This window comes from Acartia tonsa, chromosome 13 (assembly GCF_053477335.1).
Source record: "Acartia tonsa isolate MP-2025a chromosome 13, ASM5347733v1, whole genome shotgun sequence".
NCBI lineage: Eukaryota > Metazoa > Arthropoda > Copepoda > Calanoida > Acartiidae > Acartia > Acartia tonsa.
This window is the reverse complement of record NC_137272.1, coordinates 31,535,749-31,560,421: the sequence shown is the minus strand read 5'-3', so window position 1 is coordinate 31,560,421 and position 24,673 is coordinate 31,535,749. Positions and strand designations below refer to the sequence as shown.

The window sequence follows — 24,673 nt, the reverse complement described above, 5'->3', positions numbered from 1 at the left end:
CATCTCATAATATAATATTTAAAGTCTTTTTAAACGTTTTTTATAGTTTGAATGGTAGAAAAATTGAAAGCTTAATACTTTTTCTTCAGAAAAATAATCCCTTTTTGTTTAAAACCGGATAGATTTATAAAAACAAGGATTTTAATATCCCATAGAGGCGAAGCTTTAAATGGTTTTATAAGTTACTTATGGAAAATTGAGGGTTTAGAGAGGATATTGAACTTTGTAAATTATAAAGGTACCCAAAGTTTTATACGTAGAGGGACAAAGTGACTCAAAATAAGCAATGTAACGTCATAAAATTGAGTGATTATCCATCTCTTTTTTAGGGGGTTTCTTTCCTACTTTTCCTCTCATCTTTCTCATTTTTAAGACGTATCATGGCTGATATTTGAGTCACTTTGTCCCTCTACTTTTATACACTTTAATTTGTTGGCGCTAGAACTATGGTATTTTTATTAAATCTTGATTGGCTGGTTTTAAAGTTGCAGTGTCCAAATATTTTAACTCATAAACAGATAGACAAACGGAAAACATGAGTGAAAGAGTAGCTACGCCTGTTTTTTTTCTTTAAAGCTTGAGGTATATTAGGTTTCCGAATTAGTTAAAATATTAAAGTAATTGCCCCCAAAAGATACCTTTCTTAAAGGTTTGAAAATAATGAGACAATTATTTCAAAAAGATATTTTATTTTCCAGAAGAATTTTTTTAACCAGATTTTGTGCTAAAAATAAACTCCTTTCGAGCTGTAGTACACCTAATATAGTAGCGGAGCTACGTTATAGCTTACTTAGTCCGTCAGTCCATAAGTAAACCGCCTGTCAATCAGAAACGCCTATTGTGATTTCCTCAGCTGCTATTGAAGACTAGTTACATTTTCAGGGAATATTACTATGACACATACGCATCAGGTCTATACATTGTTTTGTCCGTCTGTATGTCGATCAAAAAACATAAACCTTATTTTTGTGTTATTTTTTTGATTATCTCACTTTCTTTTCTTAGTTATGACCACCCAACATCTGCCTTTTAACTCACTTTTTTCGTTTGTCCATTATATGATTTTTCCATTTCTCTATTTTTAAGTAAATTATCCCAAACTGTCCACCACTAAAAATATACTTCCCAAATGCAAGTAAACGCTTTAATTTTTTGAGAAAAAAAAATCTTCGAATCTTGAAACTTTTTTATTTCATATAAAATTTAAGTATGTTGAAATATCATTTAAAAGCCTTCATTCCTATAGCATAAAGTCAAAAAGAAGTAGCCTATCTATAGTCATAACAAAGAATGATGAGTCCTGGGATAATTAGACATAATATTGTTTGTTTAGTATCTTTTTAATCAAGTTTCAACAATATGCATTTAAGCAATTTTTAACATTGATTTTTAACATTTGAGCCTCTTAAACATTTAAATATGTTTTTCACAAAAAAAGCACATAAAAGTTTCGAGCCTGGTTTTTAAGGCAAAAGGGAGTATAAAAGTATAAACTTAAAACATTTAAAAAGGGGAAGAATATAGTGTTGTTCACTTTTTAGTGTTTATTTTTTTACAAAAAAATACGTTTATTAAGCATCCTTTGGGTGATAGAAAACCAGTAGTTCGAGAATGTACACAACTTTAAAAAGTACAAGAAAAATTAAATCTTAAATACTAATTCTAAAAGGTAATTTTAAAAATGTCTTTAACAAATTTGTAAACCCCAAGAAAAACTAATTTTAACAAATTCCATAAAAAAACCTATATCTACTATTGGATGCTATTCTTATAATGAAACATTGTAAAAACGTCATGTGGGTATATTAAGGAAAGACATCCATAAAATTCAGACCTCACTTCCCTCTTTTTTTCTTTACCGTTTCACCCCCCCCCCCCGCCCCCCCCCCCCCAACTCATTGTTAAACCAACCCCAATCCTCCCCCCTTGTAATTCTCTAAATATGGCCTTAAAGCTTATATTCCTTTTAAGAGCTTAATTTTCTTAGTTTTTTTTCTGGCCCATTTACCACGCCAGAAACCGAGCTTAAACTTTTCAGTTTACAATTTTCTAAAATAATCCTTATATAGAATTTATATGATGTCTGTCTGTTATGAAAGATATTACTAACTACTGAACCGAAATGGTTCATCTTTACAGTAAAGCTTTTTTAGGTTCAGGCAAGGCTCTTAACTATTTTGGGGGACGGTATCTCAACCCTCTCAAGGAAAATCGTCTCTAAAAGGGAATCCTCCCCCCACAATTTCTATCTCGCTTTTAAAATAAAATTTCAAATGGAAGATCGATATGGCCAGCTTCTACACTCTTAAAATAGACCGACACACACCCTACTACTATAAAGAACGTATATAAAACCCGGTTTCGGGCGTTAGTAACTAATTTCTTGCCTTTAGCGCTAATCTGTCCATTCGAGTCTGACATTCACCGCGTTCCTCAGCAAAACATTCCTAAAACATTTAAATTTTATTAGAATGGTCCTATCAAATTAAAACATTTAATTATATTTTAAAAGTCCTCTTAAATTAAAAATTTAAATTATATTAGAATAGTCCAATCAAATTAAAACATTTAAATTGTAATAGAATAGTCCTATTAAATTAAAACATTTAAATTGTAATAGAATAGTCCTATTAAATTAAAACATTTAAATTATGTTTCAATGGTCCTATTAAAATAAAACATTAAATTATATTTAAAAACTCCTATTAGATTAAAACATTTAAATTATATTAGAATGGTCCAATCAAATTAAAACATTTAAATTGTAATAGAATAGTCCTATTAAATTAAAACATTTAAATTGTAATAGAATAGTCCTATTAAATTAAAACATTTAAATTATGTTTCAATGGTCCTATTAAAATAAAACATTAAATTATATTTAAAAACTCCTATTAGATTAAAACATTTAAATTATATTAGAATGGTCCAATCAAATTAAAACATTTAAATTGTAATAGAATAGTCCTATTAAATTAAAACATTTAAATTACACTAGAATGACCATATTCCATTAAAACATCTAAATTATATTAGAATAGTCCCATCAAATTCAAACATTTAAAAATTAACATATCATTATTATAATTGTGCTATCGATTTAAAACTTGATTATTTTAAAATTGTCCTATTAAATTTAATTCTTTGTACGATAAGGCATAATTATAGGGATGGAACAATGGACTGTAAACTAAACTGGTGCCCAAAGTTTAATAAACATGTTCTATTATTCGTTGGCTTAAAGACTTTGGGTACTTTGAAACCTGTGGTGTCAAAACTTTTCAACCAATAATTTGGTACATAAATCAATTTATATTCCATTGTCTCTTCTCTTTAGATCTGGAAAGCTTAGCTGCTCTATAACTAATGTCGAAAAGTAATTCGAATTTCATATTTTAAACAGACAAAAAAAGACTTCAACGAAAGATGAGAAAACATCGTCAAAATTTTAAAAATCTGCCAAGCCGAAAAAGTAAATATTATTATTGTAAACCAATACGTTGGGCCTAGAAGAGGAAATTGTTTTCTAGATAAAATTTGATTGCTTGCCATTTGTCTACGTTCTAAGTTCTACGTTTTAATTAAAATGTGAAAAGCTTCTTTCATTTAAGGTTAGTCCGTCCGTATGTCTATGATTTAAAGGTCTTTTCGTTTATTTAGACATGTTAGAAATGTCTTATCTTATACTCTAGATTTTTAAAAATATTGATTCATATAACGATTAAGTAAAACATTTTGTATTTAAGTGATTTTTCAATAGACAAATAGGGGATTTAAGTTTATGCTTAGTTTAATGTTCGTTTGTCTAACTGTTTGATGTACCATTCTTCGCTTTATTGGATGTTGTCATCCTTGACGCTCTTTATATTGCCTATAAAAAAGACGTCATACAATACAAATGACCATTGATAGTCTAATACACAGACTAAATTACCAATGGCAGGCCAGTATAGATTTTAATTGGCCAATGGTAGGCCTTTATGACATCATTTTTTTTATAGGCACTATAATAATTATTTCTCGCATCGCATTATTAACAGCTTTCCGCAGATATAAAATGTACAATAAAAAGATTAAAACCCCGAGATGCCGAAGGCACGGGCTGAAAAAAAACTGGTTTTAATCTTATGATTGTACATCTTTATATTCCTAGAAAACTGGATAAATACGATGCGAGACATAATTTTTCAGTGTGGCTCAGAACCGTTCCTAATCTACCGGATATTAATCGGTTTCGAAGCGATACTTAAATAGTATTATAGTATTATACACAGCTTTCCGCGGATATAGACTACTGGTTTTAATCTTAAGATTGTACATCTTTATATTCCTAGAAAGCTGGATATAATACGATGCGAGACATAATTTTTCAGTGAGGCTCAGAACCGGTTCTAATCCACCAGATATTAATCGGTTTCAAAGCGATACGGATTTTTTAATATTTTTTTAAAGATCTATCCGTGTACGTGCATTACGATTGGGTCCATAAAACTAAAATAACATAAAGAAAAAGACAAATAGACAAAAATATTTTGCACAACCGTTAACTCATTCTTTTAGGGTGCAATGCTACTCTACATTTTGTGTTTGTCCGTACGTCATTTTCTAAAACAATGTGTTGTCATTCAGGGATATTAAGGGATAAGACAATGGACGATAAATGTACATACTAACGATTGCAAGCAAAATATCCCCTTCTGTTGATCAAAATTATTGGTTAAAAAGTGTAGACACTAAAGGTTTACTTAAGCCATCAAGAATTAATAAAGAGCTCAAAGTATTTATGCCAACGAATGCTATAAACTTTGGGTACCAGTATAATTTACAGTCCAATGTCCTCTCCCTCCCTTTATTAGTCGATATTATACAAGAAGACAGAGGGGACTTTGCACTGTAAATTATACTGGTACCCAAAGTTTTTATTAATACCATCTCTTATACGTCTGCTTAAAATCTTTGGGTACTTTCATTCAATCTTTATTGGTTGGTTCAAACTAGCAGTGTATAGATGGTTATATTTTGTTTATCATCATTGGGGATGTACATATACACAAATTCATCGTACATTGTCTATATTTACTTTAAAATGAAATTAGTAAAAAAAGACTTTAATATTAAAAAAAGGCTGCAATTATATTTATTTTTGCTCCGCTATTAGATAAAGTAACACCCTTGTTTTTTTCTTGAAAAATGTAAAACAAACTGACCATCCCCTCTTTGTTGATTTTGGACAATTTTTTGGCTACGTAACTTCCCATACGCAAAAATATCATATTAGCAAAAAGACAATGGGATGTTTATTACACTAGTCCCCAAAGATTTATAATAACGTTTTCATATTCGTTGGCTTAACAACTTTGGGATTTAGTGAATATGGATTGGTTGGTTAATTTAGTTGAGTGTTCAAACGTTTGAACCAATAATTATAATCTACAGAAGGGGTAATTTTGTGTATAATCATAGGGAATGTACATAGTTTTTTCGGTCATTGTCTTATCACTTTAGATCCCTATTGTAATACTATGCGTCTAATAAACGCGCGAAAATCAACGCACACCTTTTTAGGCACATAACAAAAGCTAAAAAAACTTAATATTGATTATGATCGATAGACTTTTGTAAAGAGAAGGTATGCCTTAAAAATATTAAAACGGGATGGAAAAAGTATTTCTAAAAAAATAGTGCAACAAAAATGAAAGATTTAAAAGTTTATAACTTTTGTTCCTTTATAAAAATATTGATTTTTTGGTTCCAACTAATTAACTAATAATTTTGATCAAAAGAAGGGGTATATTTGTTTATCATTATTGGGGATCTAAGTATACCAACGTATCGTTCATTGCCTTATCCCTGCAGAAAATAAACCCCTTTGATTGTCGGACTTTGTCTGGGAGTCCTAACTGTGCATGGTAATGAGTTGCGACTGTTTAATTAAGGGCTAATGCATTACTCAAGTAAAAAGCAGCTTTGCTTACTAAAGTAAAACTATCCTTGTTATTTTATTAAAAATTAAGTAAGAGACTATTAAAGTATGATAAAAACGGTTAGATATTGATGGATGGGGGTTAAATATGTTAATATTTAACTAAATAATTACCCATGGGCTATAACTACCGTAGTATTGATTAAGGCAGCCAAAGAGTTCAGTAAAATTTGACTGTTTCTTACAATAGTCCCCAAAGTCTTATAAAAAACGTTTTTTTTTATTCTTTGGCTTAACAACCATGGGGACTTTTATTGAATTTCGATGGGTTGGTTCATTTTGTAGAGTGTTTAAGCGTTTCAATCCCTAAGTGTAATCTACAGTAGAGGTAATTTTGTGTATCATCATTGGGGATGTACATTAATTCATCTGCCATTGTCTTATCCCTTTACATCACTCAAAATTTGGATGCATTTTTGGGATTCTATAAAAATAACAGGATGTCTATCTGTTTGTTTATTTATATACATATATGTTGCTAAAGAATCTCGCTCTTCTTCTTTACAATGTACCTTCTTAAAGGTCCAGGGAAGGTTTATAACTATTTTGGGGTAAGGTACCACCACCGTCTGAGTAAAAATTACCCACCTTCACCAAACATTTTTGTTATTTTTCTTTTGAAACTAAATCTTAAAATTTAGGGGTCTTCAAGTGCCCCTAGAGGACTAGAAAAATAGTCTTAACTTTTAACTGGGGAAAATCTATCAAAATGAATCCACATTTGAAATAAGTTTCTAAAAATGAATAATTGACAGAATATGAGGGGGCGTTTTGGGATGAATATTTTAAAATCTTTTTTGTAAATATTTTTGATTCATTGATTCGCTATCTATCGCTATCTTTTTATTAGAAGATAGGGAAATTTGACGGTAGCCAAAGTTTTAAAAGCAATTATTCACATTTTTTATTGAAAAACTTTGGGTACTTTTATTTAATCTCTAGTTTGTTCAAACTAGCAGTGTCCAAACTTTTCAACTAATAATTTTAATCAACAAAGGGGGTAATTTTGTTTATCATCATTGGGATGTACAATTATTTTATCTTATCCCAGCGTTTTTGGTCATTTAGTACCCTTTGAATTAAACATTTTTTATGTCCGGGTTTGAAACGGGCCCTCATAACTCTTCCCATAAGTATGACAGTAGAGTATGCAGCTAGCCCAGGCTGTGATTATACTGTCATACTAGGGTAGTAAACAACTATAGAACCCTGCCTTTGATCTATTAATCAGCCAATTCAGGGTTTGACTTTGATAACTTTTATCAATTAGATACCATTAATCCTTAAATGTACAAAAAAGAGGTAGGATGTCTGTCTGTCTGTAGTTCTCTCCAGGGATCTACAGGGATAAGACAATGACCGATAAGTTCATATACATCCCCAATGATGATACACAAAATTACCCCTACTGTAGCGTAAAATTATTTGTTGAAACGTTTGAACACAAAATTTTATGTATCAACCAATCAAAATTCACTAAAGTTCCCAAAGTTATTAAGTCAACGAATAAGAAACCGTTATTATAAAACTTTGGGGACTAGTGTTATAAATAGCTCATTGTCCCCTCTCTCTCTGCGTTCTAATAGTACGTGTGTGTTTGTTATTCAAGATCTCGGTAACAACATTTAACCATTTAATAAATGATACTTTAAAATGGATGTTTATATATAACAAGTTAAGCATTCTATAGTACTAAATTAAGAAGGAGAAAGGGGATTTTGGATTATAAATAACAATGGTACCCAAAGTTTTATCAATTCTTTGGCTTAAAACATTGGGAACCTTTACTAAAAATATATTGGTCAGCTTGGATATATGTAATATGTATAGAGTAAGTAATTATCGACAGCTGGGAAATATTATGAACAAATATATCATTATTCATATATACTATATACATTAAGATGGATGAATGGGTGGGAGCGAGGCATTTCTACAATTATTGTGTATACCCAGGGATATAAAGGGATAAGACAATAACCGATTAATTGATGTACATCCCCAATGATGATACACAAAAGTACCACTTCTAAAGATTACAATTATTGGTTGAAACGTTTTGTTACTTAACTTACTGAACCTACAAATCAACATTTACTTAAGTCCCCAAATTTGTTAAGCTAACGAATGAGAAAACGTTATCATAAAGTTTTTCCTCTATTTATTAGCTACCAACTGCAGAGTCTTACGCATAACAAATATATAGTGTTAAATTTTTCCATATATTAGAGGCCCTTGCATCTAAGGGCAGAAAATTATAATATAATCATTAAGTTTTATATTTAAAAAGGTTCCATAAAAGGGTACCATTCCCCTGGTTCAGTGGTTGGTGCGAAAAACAAACAAAATATCCTTACTACTTTATATAAAAGGAATTATTTTTTGTTGTTGTTAATTTCATAAAAGTGCAAAGAAATTTGTTTCAAAACATAAAAAAGCAAAGCAACTTTGTAATTGGGCAAAATGTCTGTACGTCCATTTATAATAATAATAGAAACAAGAAGCTTCGCTTCCTTAGATGTTATCGTTCTTGTTGAAAAGATAATTCAGAAAGACAAACAAAGCAGGAATATAGGGATAAGACAATGGTCAACAAAAATGCTTTTCCAAAATTTTATGTTGTTAAAATCAGTCGGGTATAGCCCCTTTCGTGACAACGCCTCTTTAGGGGCGTTTCGTCGTAATTTTACAGTAGCTTTTGCTAGGGTAGGTGATTGCCCCACAGGGTTAGAGCCTCGCGCAGGGGCTAGAAATAGGGGAAAAGCTACTGTAAAAATACGACGAAACGCCCCTTAAGAGGCGTTGCCAAGAAAGGGACTATACCCAGTCAGCCTTTTGAAGCATTTAAGTTATTGAGGGGGAAAAGTGTTGAACTTTGAAGATTAAACTATCAATTATTATCCTTTCCCCCCCTGCAAATAGATAGATAGATAGATAATTATTGTTAAGTAAATAACAACATATTCATTGCTTGTCCCATACAGCTACAAGCCCATTCTGATGACCGTTGTTCAAACGAACCAACAAAGATTCAAAAGAGGCCTCTATGGTCGCGTAAAATTGTTTTTAGCTAATTCCCAAAAACGCTGCAGTTCGGGTTTTTTTTTCTTATTTTTGGCGATTTCTCTGGGAAGTGTGGTGGTACCTCCTACAAAATAGCTATAAACCTTCCCAGAACCTATGTCTAGCTTTCAAAGGATAGCTTTCAAAAAAGGCAATTTACTATCATGCTTAGCTTATTATTGCTGCGCAACTATTGGTCATTTGTACATTGATTTAAAAGGTACCAAACTATGTAGAAATTTCAACATTTTGTGTTGTTTCCTGTGAACACTTTTCCATAACAGTTTATATAGCAACACTAAGAACACACACACACACACAGACACACAAAAACACACAGACAAATAAAGCTTAACCCACTCCCCCCTACAGAGTGATAGATTATCTAATTGGCATTGACCACTTCCACGTTGGATGGACAAATAGATAGAAAGATAGATCGATGGACAGACAAATTAATCGATAGATAGATGGTCTATTTCTTGCATTTTAAATCTTAATGATCAAAATTTTAAAAAATTACTTTGTTATAGAATATCTGTGCGCTTTAATTATATAAAAATAGTTCATTGTTAAAGGAAATTAATGAAAATTAATCTTCCAAGACATACTGACGTACGTACCAAATATATTTAAATGTAGAGAAGCTTCGCTTTTAATTTATATGTATGGTCAAATCGTGATTTTAATTCGAATAGACAATCATAAGTCATCATTGGATTAAAAATAATGCATCCATCTATCTTTCTATCTACTTTCGTATCAACCAATCTATCTATCTATCTAAGGGAGGGAGGGAACATTGGGCTGTTTATTTCACTAGTCCCCAAAGTTTTATAATAACCTTTTCTTGACAACTAAGGGGACTTTTATAGAATTTGGATTGGTTGGTTTATTAGCTTGAGTGTCCAAACGTTTCAACAACTAATTGCAATCTACAGAAATGGTAGTTTTGTGCATCATCATTGGGGATGTTCATCAATTTAGTGGCCATTAGATTCCTGAGTAAATCCACTCTTTAACTCACTTTGTCCGTCTGTCCGAATGGGAAAGTAGAATATATTATTTTCTCAGCTGCTATTTAATACAGAGGGAATAGATTTATTGTTTTGTTATGGTGACCAATGAGCATCTACTTTATATTTTCGTTGGGCAATTAGAATTATCTCAGTTGCTATATGAAAATAACTTCTGCAATTTATAGTGAAGATTCCCTTAACACACAAACATCTACTCAAACTATTATCGTTTGTTTGTTCGGCTTATTGATACTTCTTCAATGAATTATGTTTCTTTATTTCTGTGGTTTGCTAACTATCTATCTATTCTGTCTTTCAATTTATCTGTATCTATCATTCGTTATGTCTATCTTTCTGTCCATCTATCTGTTTATCTGTCTATCTATATTGTTATTTATCTGTCTATCTATCTATATGCCAGTAAATCGTCTTTCTGTCTATCTATCTATTCTGTCTATCTTGTCTTTCTATTTATCTGTCTGTCTGTATATCTATCTTTCTTTATGTCTATCTATCTGTTTATCTATCTGTCTGTCCATCTGTCTATCTATATGGTTATTTATCTGTCTATCTATCTGTCTGTATATCTCTCTATATGTCTTTCTTTATGTCTATCTATCTTTCCATCTTTATGTTTATTTATCTATCTATCTATCTGCCTATCTGTGTAAAAGTTTAGCTATCTATCTATATATCTCTCAATATTTATTTAACCCTATTGTATCAAAATAGAATACACATATTGAAAGTTAAATCCGCCTATAATTTGAAGGTCTCACTAATAGGAACATAGACAAATTTTAGGCAATTTGAATCCTTATATAATATAATTATAAGTAATATGATGTCTATCAGTGTGTACCGTTCTCCTTTTATGTGTAGCTTCTCGTAGGTCCTGGGAAGGTTTTTAGCTATTTTAGGGAAGGGTAACACTACCCTCAAAATTAACCCCCCCCCCCTTTTTTACTTTTTCTTCATATAGATAAAATTAAAATTTGGTGTAGGTTTGACTCCCCCTTTCCATATCAAGTGCCCCTTGAGGCCTCTAGGGGCGTAGCCGCCAGTAAATAGCAATTGATTACAATTGCAGTATTTCTATCTCCATTTTGGTATTACTAAAGGATTTATAGTAATAATATACCTTATTTATCTGGTAAATTCCAACGTAGTCAAATTACCATCGGATGATTCTATCTAATATTAACAGGAATTTGACTGTATGTCATACTGGTACCCAAAGTTTTATAAATAAGATATATCATTCAATCTTCAATACTTAAAACCCTAGGGGCCAAAAAAATCGCATCGTATCATAGACAGCTTTCCGCGGATATCAAAAAAAAAATATAAGATTAAAATCAGCTTTGTTAGCCCCATGGGGCCGAAGGACCGTGGTAACAAAGCTGGTTTTATTTTTAGGATTTTTATTTTAATATTCGTGGAAAATTGTCTGTAATAGGATATACTATGCATGATTTTTTAAGTATGAGCCAGAACCGGTTCTAATCCAGCGGACATTAACCGGTTTCAAGGTTACAGTGAAAATTTTTATTAGAGCGAAAATAAACTTTCCGCCATTTACCTATTCTTCTCCAATTTAAAAGTCATAATTTTAAAATTCTTGGATAAAATAATCATTTACTTTGATCTTCACTTAATGAGATGTTCACATATCCTGTTGTACTATATTTTGCTTATTACATCGACAAAAGAGTTTCATGGTCTTATACCCAGGGATCTAAAGGGATAAGACAATGGCCGACTAATTGATGTACAGCTCGAATGATGATACACAAAATTACCCCTTCTATAGATTACAATTATTGCTTGTAACGTATGGACACTTAATTTTTATAAACTCATTAAAAGTCCCCAAAGTTGTTAAGACAACGAAAAATAAAACGGTATTATAAAACTTTGGGGACTTGTGCATTGGTGCAATAAAAAACAGTTTTTAAAAGAATGTAATATTTATATCAATTTGGTATACTAAGAAAGATTGAAATTAGTTGAATGATTAAAATTAAGGCTCTGTATATCTTTACATTATATGAAGTAGTAAGGTTTTTTTGTTTGTCTATTAAGATCACGCAAACTGATGGATTTATTTTTACTTGGAACTTACACCAGATCATCATGTTCTCTAATAAAGTGAACCTTTTAGCGTGCTAAAATAACGATCTCCCCCCATCCCCTCCCCTCATACTGGAAGAACGGTTCGACAAATAAATTAAAGGGGAAATAGCAAACTAAATTGATGACAATTTTCCTCTGACATAATATCCACGTATATACTACATCCATTCGTAAACTATTGAACAAAGTAACATTTCTCTTGATATAACGTTGACGTTAAGACAGACAAATATTATGTAACGAGTAGCATCGCTCTAAAAAGTTGTTTTATTTTCTCACAAGCAATTGAAAAGAAAACAAGGACGTCAATATTTATGTGTAACAAAACTCTAAAATCAAACAATAGGAAAAATGAACAATTATAAAAATTATATGTTGCAGTGTATCAGTACTTAATAGGTACCAAAGATGTTTCGCTCATACTATTTTACTTTGTTGTCCTAGGAATCATTATTCCAAAAATCGGTTGTTTTGGTATAGATTACAGAATTTAGATACGCTTTTAAAGTTGAACCTAACTGTTCCAGGAATTATCATACCAAATTTGAAATCGAAAGGGTAATTCTAACATGACTAAATTAAAGATACCAGCTATCCTTGTGGACAGACAAAGTGAATTATAGAAAAGCTTCGCTACTAAAAAAGAATCAATGACTAAGTGTAAAAAATATTAATCTATCATTTTAAGTTTGGACAACTATAAGCTATTGTAATGAAGAGAGGGAACTCTTAATTTAAAGAAAAACATGTTTGCTTCTAACTTTTCGGACAATTAAAAACATATTAATCTATCTATCTATCCATCTTACCTTCATGGTTTGATTAAAACTTGCAATCTGGCGCCGTGTCTTTGACTCTAGCTGTGTCAGCCGCGTATCCAGCACCTTATTCCGCTCCGCCAAACTTGTCAGAATCTCCGCGCGATCCGCCTCAATTCGCCGCCCCAGCATCTCAATCACGGGCAGACAGTCGCACTGACCGCCGCTATTACCGTGTTTATCACCATTATTGTTCGCGCGGCTTTTGCTGCCGCCGCCCAAATGCGGGAAATTTGTCCTGCAGCCTTCGGCGTGTTTTTTGCCGGATTTTTTGCTGTCCTTGCCGGCGGACGTTGATTTGCCGTTACCGCCGCTAAATTCACTTGACCTCTTGGAGCGGCGTGAATCGCCGTTGTTGTTGTTGTAGACTAGTTTATCCTTGGAAATGCGGGAATCTGACAGCTTTTTGATTTCGTCCCACGTCTCGCGCAGGTATTCACCGCCGATTTGCGGTGCTTTGGCCGCAGCTGCCGAAGGCGGCAGTGGCGGTGTGAAGTCAAAACTGTTGTTAGCGCTGCTGCTTGTGTTCATACGCTGTTTATCGCCGCCAGCTGCGTGTTGGCGGTGATTTTCTACAACTAGGTTTTTTGGTTGGACAGCTATGGATTGGAATATGTCGATGATTTCCGTCAAATTTTTCCTCATCGCGATATCTGAAAAGATAAACATATTAATTGTGTTTTCTTAAGATCTGTTAAATGAGAGACTAATATCATAATATATAAATAACTGTAAAAAAAAATACTCGAAATTCAAACGATCGCACTTTGATTGTTAAAGTGACGCACGAAGCGCACATTTTTTTTTCTAGCAGCTCTCATAATTTTTTAAAACTTTGGATGTTTTAAAGGCGTGTATCAGGAGGATGTGTGGGGGGACACATTTAAAATTTGCCAGGGGGTGGATACACCCAATTCTGTATGCTTCTGATTCAATAAAATACATTTCTTTTTATAAATATCAAGAGTAAGAACTAAATTGTAGATTAATTTTAAACTGATAAATTTAATATCAAATGAAGCGTATAATTTATTAATATTATAAAATTAAATTTTCCTTTTTTTCGCATTAATGCTTCTTAAAAATGCTCTTAAAAATCAAGGATTTATACAAGGAGGATTTTATTCTAAGAAATTATAAAACTTAAAGGGATAGTTTCACGAAATGCATTTGAACTTAATTTAGTAAACCGCATATTTTTTCCTGGTTAATGGGTTAAACTATATTTATATGGCATAGATCTGAAAGAAATTAAATTTTCTACCACGTAGTTTTTAAAATATCAAGACTTGAAAATCGTCTTTTTGTGATATATGAAATTTAAAAAGACGATTTTCAAGTCTTGATATTTTAAAAACTGCGTGGTAGAAAATTAAAATTTTTTCAAATCTATGCCATCTAAATGTAGTTTAACCCATTAACCAGGAAAAATTATGCAGTTCCCTAAATTAAGTTCAAATGCATTTCGTGAAACTACCCCTTTAATTTAATGAATTTTTTAGGAAGGAAGAGAACATTAGACTGCAAATTATATTGGTACTCAAAGTTTTATATATATAATATACTTTTAATTCGTTGGCTTTAAAAATTGGAGACTTAAATTAAACTTTTCCACGCTTGATTATAATTTACAAAAGGGGTAATTTTGTTTATCATTTATTGCCTTATCCCCTTAGATACCGATGGATAAATGATAATTATTGAGTAGCTTTAGTGATAAAAATTTAAAATGTTTTAAGACAAGCGACGCTTTACTGTTGCTTTTGTTTTATGCGAAGTAACTCTACAATTGAAATACTGACTATATGCCTATCTAATATCTATTTATTTATGACAATTCTATCTATCTATTCATCTATCTATTAATATATTTATAAACCCAAGTCATCTAGCAATATGTCTATCTGTTTATTAATCTAATTATCAATCTATTAATTCATCTACCCATTATATCCTTTATTCTATCTATTTATCTATCTGTTTATCTATTTGTTTATCCATATGTTTATCTATTTGTTTATCTATCTATTTATCTATCAATCTCTCTTTTTTCCTCGCTCAATGAATAAAATCATTCTAGTTAAAATTTGCAGAAATTAGTAAAATTGTCGCAGGTTTTGATTTAAGATTCTATCGAGTGTAACATGAATATGATTTTTGAAAAAATGTATCGTTTATACTCAGGGATCTAAAAGGGACAAGACAATGCCGAATAATAAATGTATTTATCAATCAGTGTTTAAACTTGGAGTATTTTGTATTAAATCTTGATTTGTTATCAGTGTCAAAACTTTTTCACCAATAATTGTATTCTACTGAAGGAGTAAATCGTTATTATTGCGGATGTACATCTATTTATTGTCTATTGACTCATCCCTTTTGATCTAAAAGGATCACTTTTATGAAAGCCATCGACATTGTCGATATAAAATCGAATTTCAGGCCTTTTTTTTTTGCTGGTAATCGTCCATATTACCCTACTTATTTTCTTTGGATACAAAATAGTCGGTGTGATTTCACTTCCACATCTGCATAGTGTTTCATATTTGCAAGCGAATTAATAAGTGAGGTTGTACAATGGAGGGATGGGACATTGGACTGTAAATTACACTGGCACCCAAAGTTAGCTCAGAAATTTTGGCCACTTATATCGAATTTTACTAGGTTGTTTTTCGTAGAATCAAAACATTTTATCATCGATTCTGCATATTGGGGTAATTTAGTTTATCATCGTTGGGGATGAACAACAATGTATTGTCCATTGTCTTATCTCTTAAAAGTTGAGCAACGGTTAACATGGCAGTTTGTAATAATTTGCTGTTTTGCAGATTATTGGCGGAAATGTTTGCACACCTCAAATTTCACAATGAGGTCAAAAGTGAGAGAAAGGAGAAAGTAAAAAGGTTATAGACTTAGGTTATGGATAAAGATATTCAAATTAGGGATGTTTGTTACTTTGAATCACAGAAAAGGCTTGTTTTTGGTGCTTTACGGGAATGATTCTTATGATACTGAAAAATAAAAAGAAATAAGGTCTGCTTCTTGCAGCTTAAGATCTCTAAACGGCTTTTTTATACAAGATTTCAATCATAATATATGTAATCATAATATTATATTGTCATGGATCTAAAGGGATAAGACAATGACTGATTAATTGATATTTATCTACAATTATGATATACAAAATTACTCCTTATGTAGATTACAATTAGTTGTTGAAACGTTTAATTGACCTGCAACCTATCAAAATTCAATTAAAGATCCCCAAGGTTTTTATTTTCAGCCAACAAATAAAGACAACTTTAATATAAGACTTTGGGGACTAGTGCAATAAACAGTCCAATGTCCCCTCCCTCGCTGATAAACGAAGTACCCGAATACAAAGCCTTGTCTTGTGGTAAATCAAGTGGAAAAGAAAAATTTCAATAATTTAGAATTATTATCCTAGCTACACAAATATTATGGTGTTCTGACTATCCTAAGACATATTAAAAGCTTCCCTATGAATTACAACCTATTCATATCAGCATTTCTAGAGATCTTTAGCTTCTGACAAAAAAAACATTATCACTTTATAATATAGGATATACTAGTTTATGTATATGGAGTACCATAAAAGAGATTTTTACCTTTTCAAATGGCACTAAACTTGTCCTAGACCATAAAACATTGTTGAAGCCGTTTATATGAGACACACATACACATATACATACTCAGATACTTTATGATAAAAGCATAAATAACAAGTATAGACTAAATGCCAGAATAGTCATTTATCGCCTTGTATTATAAACAGTTTTCAGCAGATATAAAAATGTAGGCGAGATGCCTAAAAAACTGGAAACAATACGATATGATACATGATTTTAAACTATGGCTTAGAACCGGTTATAATTCACCGGATATTAATCAGTTTCGAAGCCATACTGGAAAATTATTATCCGTTTTGTGGAAACAGCATGGCAAAATCACATTTATTTCACGGCTCAAGAGTTTTTTGTTGGACGGATTTTGCACATTTTAGCATTGTATGTTTGTCTGTCTGTTTGTTTGTATGTTTGTCTGTTTGGATGTCTGTATATCTATCTATCTTTTTGACCTTTAGTCGGAAAGATACTTTCATCCTGCATATTTTAGCATTGTCTCTATCTAACTATCTATTTGTCGATGTCTATCTATCCACCTTCCTATCCATGTATAAATCTATTTGTCTATCTTTCCAATTATTTCTCCCTCTATTCATATATCCATCTATCTATCTCTTTATCTATACCATCAATCTTTACCCTTATCTATCTATATATTTAAACGTTCATCTATCTTTTTACCTATCTATTCATCTATCCATGCATTTATCTATCTACATATCTATCTATCGATCTAACTATCTATTTACCCATCTATCTATCTATCTATTTATCTAAGGCAGTTACACCCTACTTTTTTCTGATATCTCTGTTCATCTATTTATATATCTATCTATATATCCAACTATATGTCTACCTTTGTATTTACCTATCCACCGATCTATCAAGCTATCTATCTTTCTAGTTACCTAAGGCAGTCTCCCCCTGCTTGTTTCTGATCTCTCTGTTCACTCCAATCTCCAACAGTATCCTATAAATAATCATTATTAGAAGAATTGCATTATTTTGCTCAAACAGTATCATATTAGGGCAGAGTTTTCGATATAGCAGTATAATAAAATAATCAGTAATAGAACAACATGTATCGTTTTATTTTAATTTTATCCTAAATAATCATTTTTAGAACAAAATATATTGTTTTACTTTAATTATATCCTAAAATAATCACTATTAGAAAAAAACTGCACTATTTTCCTCTAACAGTATCAAAATTACAATTACTAGTTTTTTTTATAAATCAGTATCCTAAAAGTAATCATTATTAGAACAAAATATATTGTTTTTCTTTAATTGTATCCTAAAATAATCACAATTAATATAAAATAATTTTTTTGACAAATATTCATTTTCAGGATAAAATTAGAATGTTTTACATAACTTGTAACTAATAGCAGCTGTTGTTTTTGACTAACAGAAAAGTTGGGGACAAAATAAGAATTTTTTAGTAGGTTATTCTTAAATGTACCATTTCATATAATGACACTAATTGGTTGTGTAACACATATCCTATTAAACTAAAATATTGTGTTGACTGACAAACTGTAGAGGGAGAAGGGGGACATTTGACTGTAAATTAGACCCGAAGTTTTATAACCAAGTTTTCTTTTTCATTGGCTGCTAAAAACATTAAGTACTTATTCAATTGTGATTGGTTGGTTCCAACTTTTATAGTTTATTTTGATAGGTACGTCAGTTTATCGTTATTGTCTTATCACTTAAGATTCCAAGCTGGAAGCATTACTTTATTGACATTAGTAGTAGCTGCGCTCCTAGCATATAGGGGCTTTGTTTACAGGTATGGTAAAGATAGGGGACAAAATAGCCTAAAACCATCCCAAGATTTAAAACTGAAATAGTAATATAGCCTAAAACCATCCAAAGACCTATGTGAAGCTTCTTTAAAATGGAGAATCCAATCGGTGAAGTAGTTTCCGAGATCTTATACTTCAGACCAAAAAACCTTACAACTTTATATACTAGGATATCATATGTTGATAAAATTCCAGCACATACCTTTAATTGGGGTTTTAATAGGACACAGACCTCAGGGATCTAAAGGGATAAGACAATGGCCGATAAATTGATGTATATCCCCAATGATGAGTTACAGAATCATCCCTTCTGTAGATAACAATAAGTGGTTAAAATGAAATAACCAATCAATATACAGTAAAAGTTCTCAACTTTGTTATACAAAACGATTAAGAAAACGTTATCATAAAACTTTTGGGACCAGCGTAATAAACAGCCCATTGTCCCCTCCCTCCCTGCATACATCTAGAGATAATTGTGAATTGAAAGTGGTGTAAACGGATCGTTAAACAAACCAAAAGCGGCGCCGTTTATCGGTTTAATTCGCATCTCATGGCTAGCTGAAACTTCATACGTACGGGTGGTCGTACGTAACCGCCAATAAAACGTATCGGCGGATAAGACATTGGTAGATAAATTTATGTACATTACCAAAATTATTCATTCTGTAGATCAAAAATAGTGGTTAAAATGTTTAAGCACTCTAATAATCGAAACAACCAATCTAAATGCACAAAGTCCCCAAAGTTGTTAGGCCAACAAATAAGAAAATGTTATTATAAAACTTTGGGGACTAGTGTATTAAACAGTCCATTGTCACCTCTCTCTCTGGGAAATGGCATTAAAACAATGAACCATATCGAATGTTTGTCAGCAATTATCACTGTGCCTTGAAACCATATTATCGACAAAGGAACCAGTATATCAGTCAAGAAATACTGACAGATAAACAAATAGACAGACAAACAGACATCTTATTACTTTTATCTACGGATGGTCAAAATAAATGATTATTTATTTGAAAAAATTAAATATATATTTGTAGCTTTGAAAGAACAGGACCACCTTTATAAGCACAAACAAACATAGTAAGAAGAATCTAGGGAGGAAGGGGATATTGGGCTGTAAATTACACTAGTCCCCAAAGTTTTATAAGAACATTTATTATTCGTTGGCTAAACATCTTTGGGGACTTTTATTGAATTTTCAATGTTCAAATTTTTCAATCACTAATTGTAATCTGCAGAAGAGTAATTTTGACTTTTTAAATTTTCTTTATTGGGAATGTACATCAATTTATAGCCCATTGTAATATCCCTTTAGATCCATGAAGAAGAATAACATTTAAATGGCAAAGTACACATTTCTGTAGTTGTTTACTACCCTAGTATGACAGTATAATTACAGTCTGTACTGGCCTCATACTCTACTGTCATACTACTTGTATAAAAGTATTTTTAGAAATCACATGTGCAATGTTTTAAAAGCGTCAAACTATTTGCCTTTTTTTGGTCATTTGTAATAGAGGCAGGTAGGGAGGGGAGCATAACAATATAAACTCTTTGGGTACCCAAAGTTTTATAAGTACCCAAAGTTTTATAAAAATGATCTCTCATTTGTTGGCTTAACAAATCTTGATTGATTGGTTCAAATTAGCAGTGTCTAATTTTATCAACCAATAATCTCAATCGGAAGAATGGGTAATTTTTATTATCATCATTAGGGATGTATTGTACATTGTTTATCGTCCATTATTTTATTCCTTAAGAAGTTAATATACTTTCTTTAATAGAGCATACACCTATTTTGTCTTTGATTTACACTTGCGAGCGTAGAGACTGCAAACAGTTGGACGAACAGACATACCCTCGTTAAAGAGTAGCTTTGCTACTATTAGTAAAAAGGTTACCTTGTTAATTTTCGTCTGTTCATAGCCGACGCGATATGTAATGCTGTATCTCCATTCTAAAATGTTTCATATGTTAGTTATCTTTTTATCTATCTTTCTTTTTTTATTTATCTATCTATCTGTCTGTCTATCTAGTAATCTGCAATTCTGACGCAATGTGTAATGCTGTATCTCCATTCTAAAAATATTATTCATATAAGTTATCTTTTTATCTATCTGTCTGGCTGTCTATCTATTTATCTACATTTTTATTAATCTCACGCAATATGTAATGCTCTATCTCCATTCTAAAAATAGTATGTATATCAGTTATATTTTATTTATATATCTATATGTTTATCTATCTATCTATCTGTCTGTCTATCTATCTATTTATCTATATGTTTATCTATCTATCTATAAATCTGCCTATTTATCTGTCAATCTATGTAAAAAACTATTCAGTTATAAATCTTTCTCAACCCAATTTATAAGGAAAAAAGTCTACTTCATCATTCCGAAATATATTTCAAGTAAAAAATACTCATTATCAATCGCATCTCTTAGTGAAGTGAATCAAGCAAATTTAGCTTGGTCATTTTATGTGTCTTAATATCTGTCGATCTATGTGTCTATATATCTTTCTACCAACTTATCTGTATTTATCTCTCGATCTATCTATCTAGCTGGGTATCTAACCAACTACTTAACTACCTAGCATTGATCAATTTATCATAGGTAATAAATAATAAAGATAGATAGCTACCAAGATAGAAAGATATATATTTTCTTAACTAGACAAGTTACACCCACTTTTAGTCTTTTAACATGGGCCAAAAAAAGTTCTTAAAATTGGAGGTTGGTTTGAATTAGCAAAAAATGATCGAGTCAATACTAAAATCAGAAAGGGAGAGAGGAGATATAGGACTGTAAATTACACTGGTACCCAAAATTTTATAAGAAGCTATCTTTAATACTTTGGTACTTTTATTAAACCGAAAGTATAAATTAAAATACACAATAAAGCCCCGTTTAAGAGATACTACTGGACACTCACACATACAACTACAAATTTATGGGTCAAAATCAGCTGAATTATTCTTTGCTGTGTAAAACCCCTGCTAAAATCTCAATGAACTGTTTATATCTGAATTCTTGAGGAGTGTCTTTTTTTCACCAATATAACAAGTTCGATTATTTCCAAAAGTAACATAAAAACAACATATTTTTTATTACAAGATTTATACCTTGCAAAACGATTTAATTTAACGACTTCTTACTGGAAGTCCTAACTGTTTTCCCTTTTTTAAAACTAGAGGCTACGCCCCTAGAGGCCTCTAGATGTGCTTGGGGGGGGGGGGGTTATAGTTCCCTTCCCAGGACCTATAAGAAGCTACATTGTAAAGGAAGATCATATCAGTTCAGAGGTTAGCGAGATACTTCAATACGGAAAGAAGGACAAACACTTTACTTTTATATACGGATTTACATCATGCGAATAACAAAATAGTAGCTTCATTACAAAAAAAACTTATGATGAAAAATTTATGCCAAAAATCTAACATATTATGGTTTTAAATTCATGTTCTGAGGTGCGTTCAGAATTTTTTAAATAATATTATTTTTAGTGGCGAAGCTACTCTATTACTAAATTAAGTTTAAAGTATAACTTTAATTTTTTTATACCAGGGAGGGAGGGGACATTGCATTATAAATACGGTATCTCATTCGTACACTGATTATTTTAATAAAATTTGTTCAAACTTTTCAACCAATAATTTTCATCTACAGAAGAGATAGTTTTGTTTATCTTAATTGGAAAGGTACATTATTTTATTGTATCCATGGCTCACACAGAACTTGATCTTGTTTCACTACATAATTGTCATTTCTTTTAAAAGGTTTTTTAAAAATCAATAATTTTGAAGTAACCTTACTATCAAATATTTATCTAATTATCTAGCTAACTAACTATCTTATCAAACCATCTCATAAATCATTCAAAATTTTTAAAAAATCTTATTATTTTTTGTCTAGTAGAAATAGTTAAGGGAAAAATAGTTTTTCATCAGGTGTTCTATCCATTGCTCCTGTAGTTTAGCAACTGTAAGTGGGTGTTACTTGTCTACTTGTCAAGAGCGAAGCTACTCTACAACTAGTCTAGTTCTGTACGTCCTTTATTACGTCAGTTTAACAACTGTAATTGGTTGTTTCTTGTCTACTTGTCAGTAGCGAAGCTACTCTACAACTAGGCCAGGTATGTGCGAATGTCTTAATTTCATTTTAGAAACTGTAAGTTGAACGAAGTTACTCTAAAATTAGGCTAGATCTGCAGGTCCTTTATTCAGTTAGATGTTAGCAACTGTAAATAAGTGTTTCTTTTCTACTTGTCAGGAGCGAAGCTACTCTACAACTAGGCTAGATCTGTACGTCCATCATTATGTCAGTTTAGCAACTGTAAGTGGGTGTTTCTTTTTTACTTGTCAGGAGCGACGCTACTCTACAACTAGGCTAGTTCTGTATGTCTGTTATTGTGTCAGTTTAACAACTATAAGTGGTTGTTTCTTGTCTAATTTTCAGAAGCGAAGCTACTCTACAACTAGGCCAGTTGTTCTGTACGTCCTTTTTGTCTGTATGTCCGTCATATTGTAACGTTTATGCTTCAAATCAAATTAAGAACCTAACAACATTTAAGTTTTTTTTATTATATAAAATCTGTTAAAAATAGTTTATAAAACTTGTTATTGTCGGGGAGGAAGGGGACAATGGGCTGTTATTACACTAGTCCCCAAAGTCTTAATACAAAGTTTTCTTATTCGTCGCCTTAGAAACCTTGGGGACTTTTATTTAATTTTGGTTGGTGTCCTACGCGTTTCAACCACGAATCTTACGCCACGAAAGGTTTAATTTTGTGTATCATCATTGAGGATGTACATTAATTTATCGGCCATTTTCTTTTTTTTTAGATACCTGTGTGCATCTAGTAAGATGATGTTTCTTGTCTACTTGTTATAAAATAACTTCTCACTTTTAGACACCGTTTTAGTCAGGGATCTCAAGGGATAAGACAATGGATGATAAATTAATATACATTCCCAATGTTAATGAACGTAATACTAATTACCCAATCTGTAGGTTAAATTGTTGGTTGAAAAATTGGACAATGCTAGGTTGAATCAACCATCTAAGTTTAATAAAAGTTCCCAAAGTTCAACAAAATCTTTGGGTACTTTTTTTTTTATATAATACTGAAAAATTATGTATAGCATCGTATTATATCCAGTTTTCTTAGAGTATAAAAATGTTCAACCATAAGATTAAAACCATTTTTTATGTCGTTCCTTCGGCATGTCGGGGCTAAAAAACTGGTTTAAATCTTATAATTGTACAATTTTTCCGCGAAAATCCGTTTATAATACGATGCGATAAAGAACTATTCCCCGTATCCCTGACATATTCACTTTGCTTATTATTGGTTAATGGAAGTCACCGTGCCAAAAAAATACCATTATTACCCTTGAGTCTCATAATAGTAAGTAAAAAGATGTCTGTCTGTCTGTGTATCCTTCTGCCTAAAAAGTCTCCGAACAATGATAAAGGAGAGGTTACTTTTATATTACTTTGTTAGTCAAGTTTGTTTGTTTGTTTGTCTATCTTTAAGTTAATCTATTCTAAATATTGCCTAAGCATAAAACTTAAAGTCAAAGAAAAAAAAATAATATACGTTTTTTTACTTTTTGTTTGAATGTTAGTCTGTCCATTTGTCTATATATACATCTACAAACCTATCAATCCTATGTATCTATTTATCAATCAAACCATCTGTCTATTGTCTGTCTATGCATATATATTTATCTATCTATTTACATAATAATCCAACCAATCTATGTAATATAATGTCTATCCATCTATCCATCCATTTATCCATCTACATGTCTCTTTAACAATCTAACCATCTATCTGTCTATTTATCCATATATCCATCTACAAATCTGTCAATCCTATTTATCTATCCATCAATTTCACCATCAATCAATCTATCTATTTATCCATATAATAATCCAACCATTTCTCCATCTATGTATTATAATATCCAACCACCTGTCCATCTATCTATTTTTCTATCTATCTATCTATGTGAAGCATACCTTATTTTGTTCTGACACTTTGCAGTTCGCACTGACAAGAATTCTGATAACTCCTGCATGCCCGTACCTCGCAGCTGTGTGGATTGGGGTGTCGCCGTACTGAAAAATCATAAGGTTTCGTTATTTTTTCTGTTGAAGTTTTTCAGTGTAACCATCCCT

General features: G+C 31.5%; 1 protein-coding gene across 1 annotated transcript in view; it reads right to left on the bottom strand.

Annotated features, from left to right (window-relative positions):
* The window catches only part of LOC145334930 (uncharacterized), a 191,342-nt gene that overhangs the window by 58,971 nt on the left and 107,698 nt on the right, over window positions 1–24,673 (bottom strand). The window contains exons 5-9 of the mRNA XM_080180568.1: window positions 24,515–24,613; window positions 20,388–20,443; window positions 17,575–17,636; window positions 13,011–13,672; window positions 2,388–2,447 (exon numbers count right to left, since the gene is read on the bottom strand). Of these exons, the coding sequence (XP_080036694.1) occupies window positions 2,388–2,447; window positions 13,011–13,672; window positions 17,575–17,636; window positions 20,388–20,443; window positions 24,515–24,613 (939 nt within the window). The remainder of the gene's footprint in view (window positions 1–2,387; window positions 2,448–13,010; window positions 13,673–17,574; window positions 17,637–20,387; window positions 20,444–24,514; window positions 24,614–24,673) is intronic.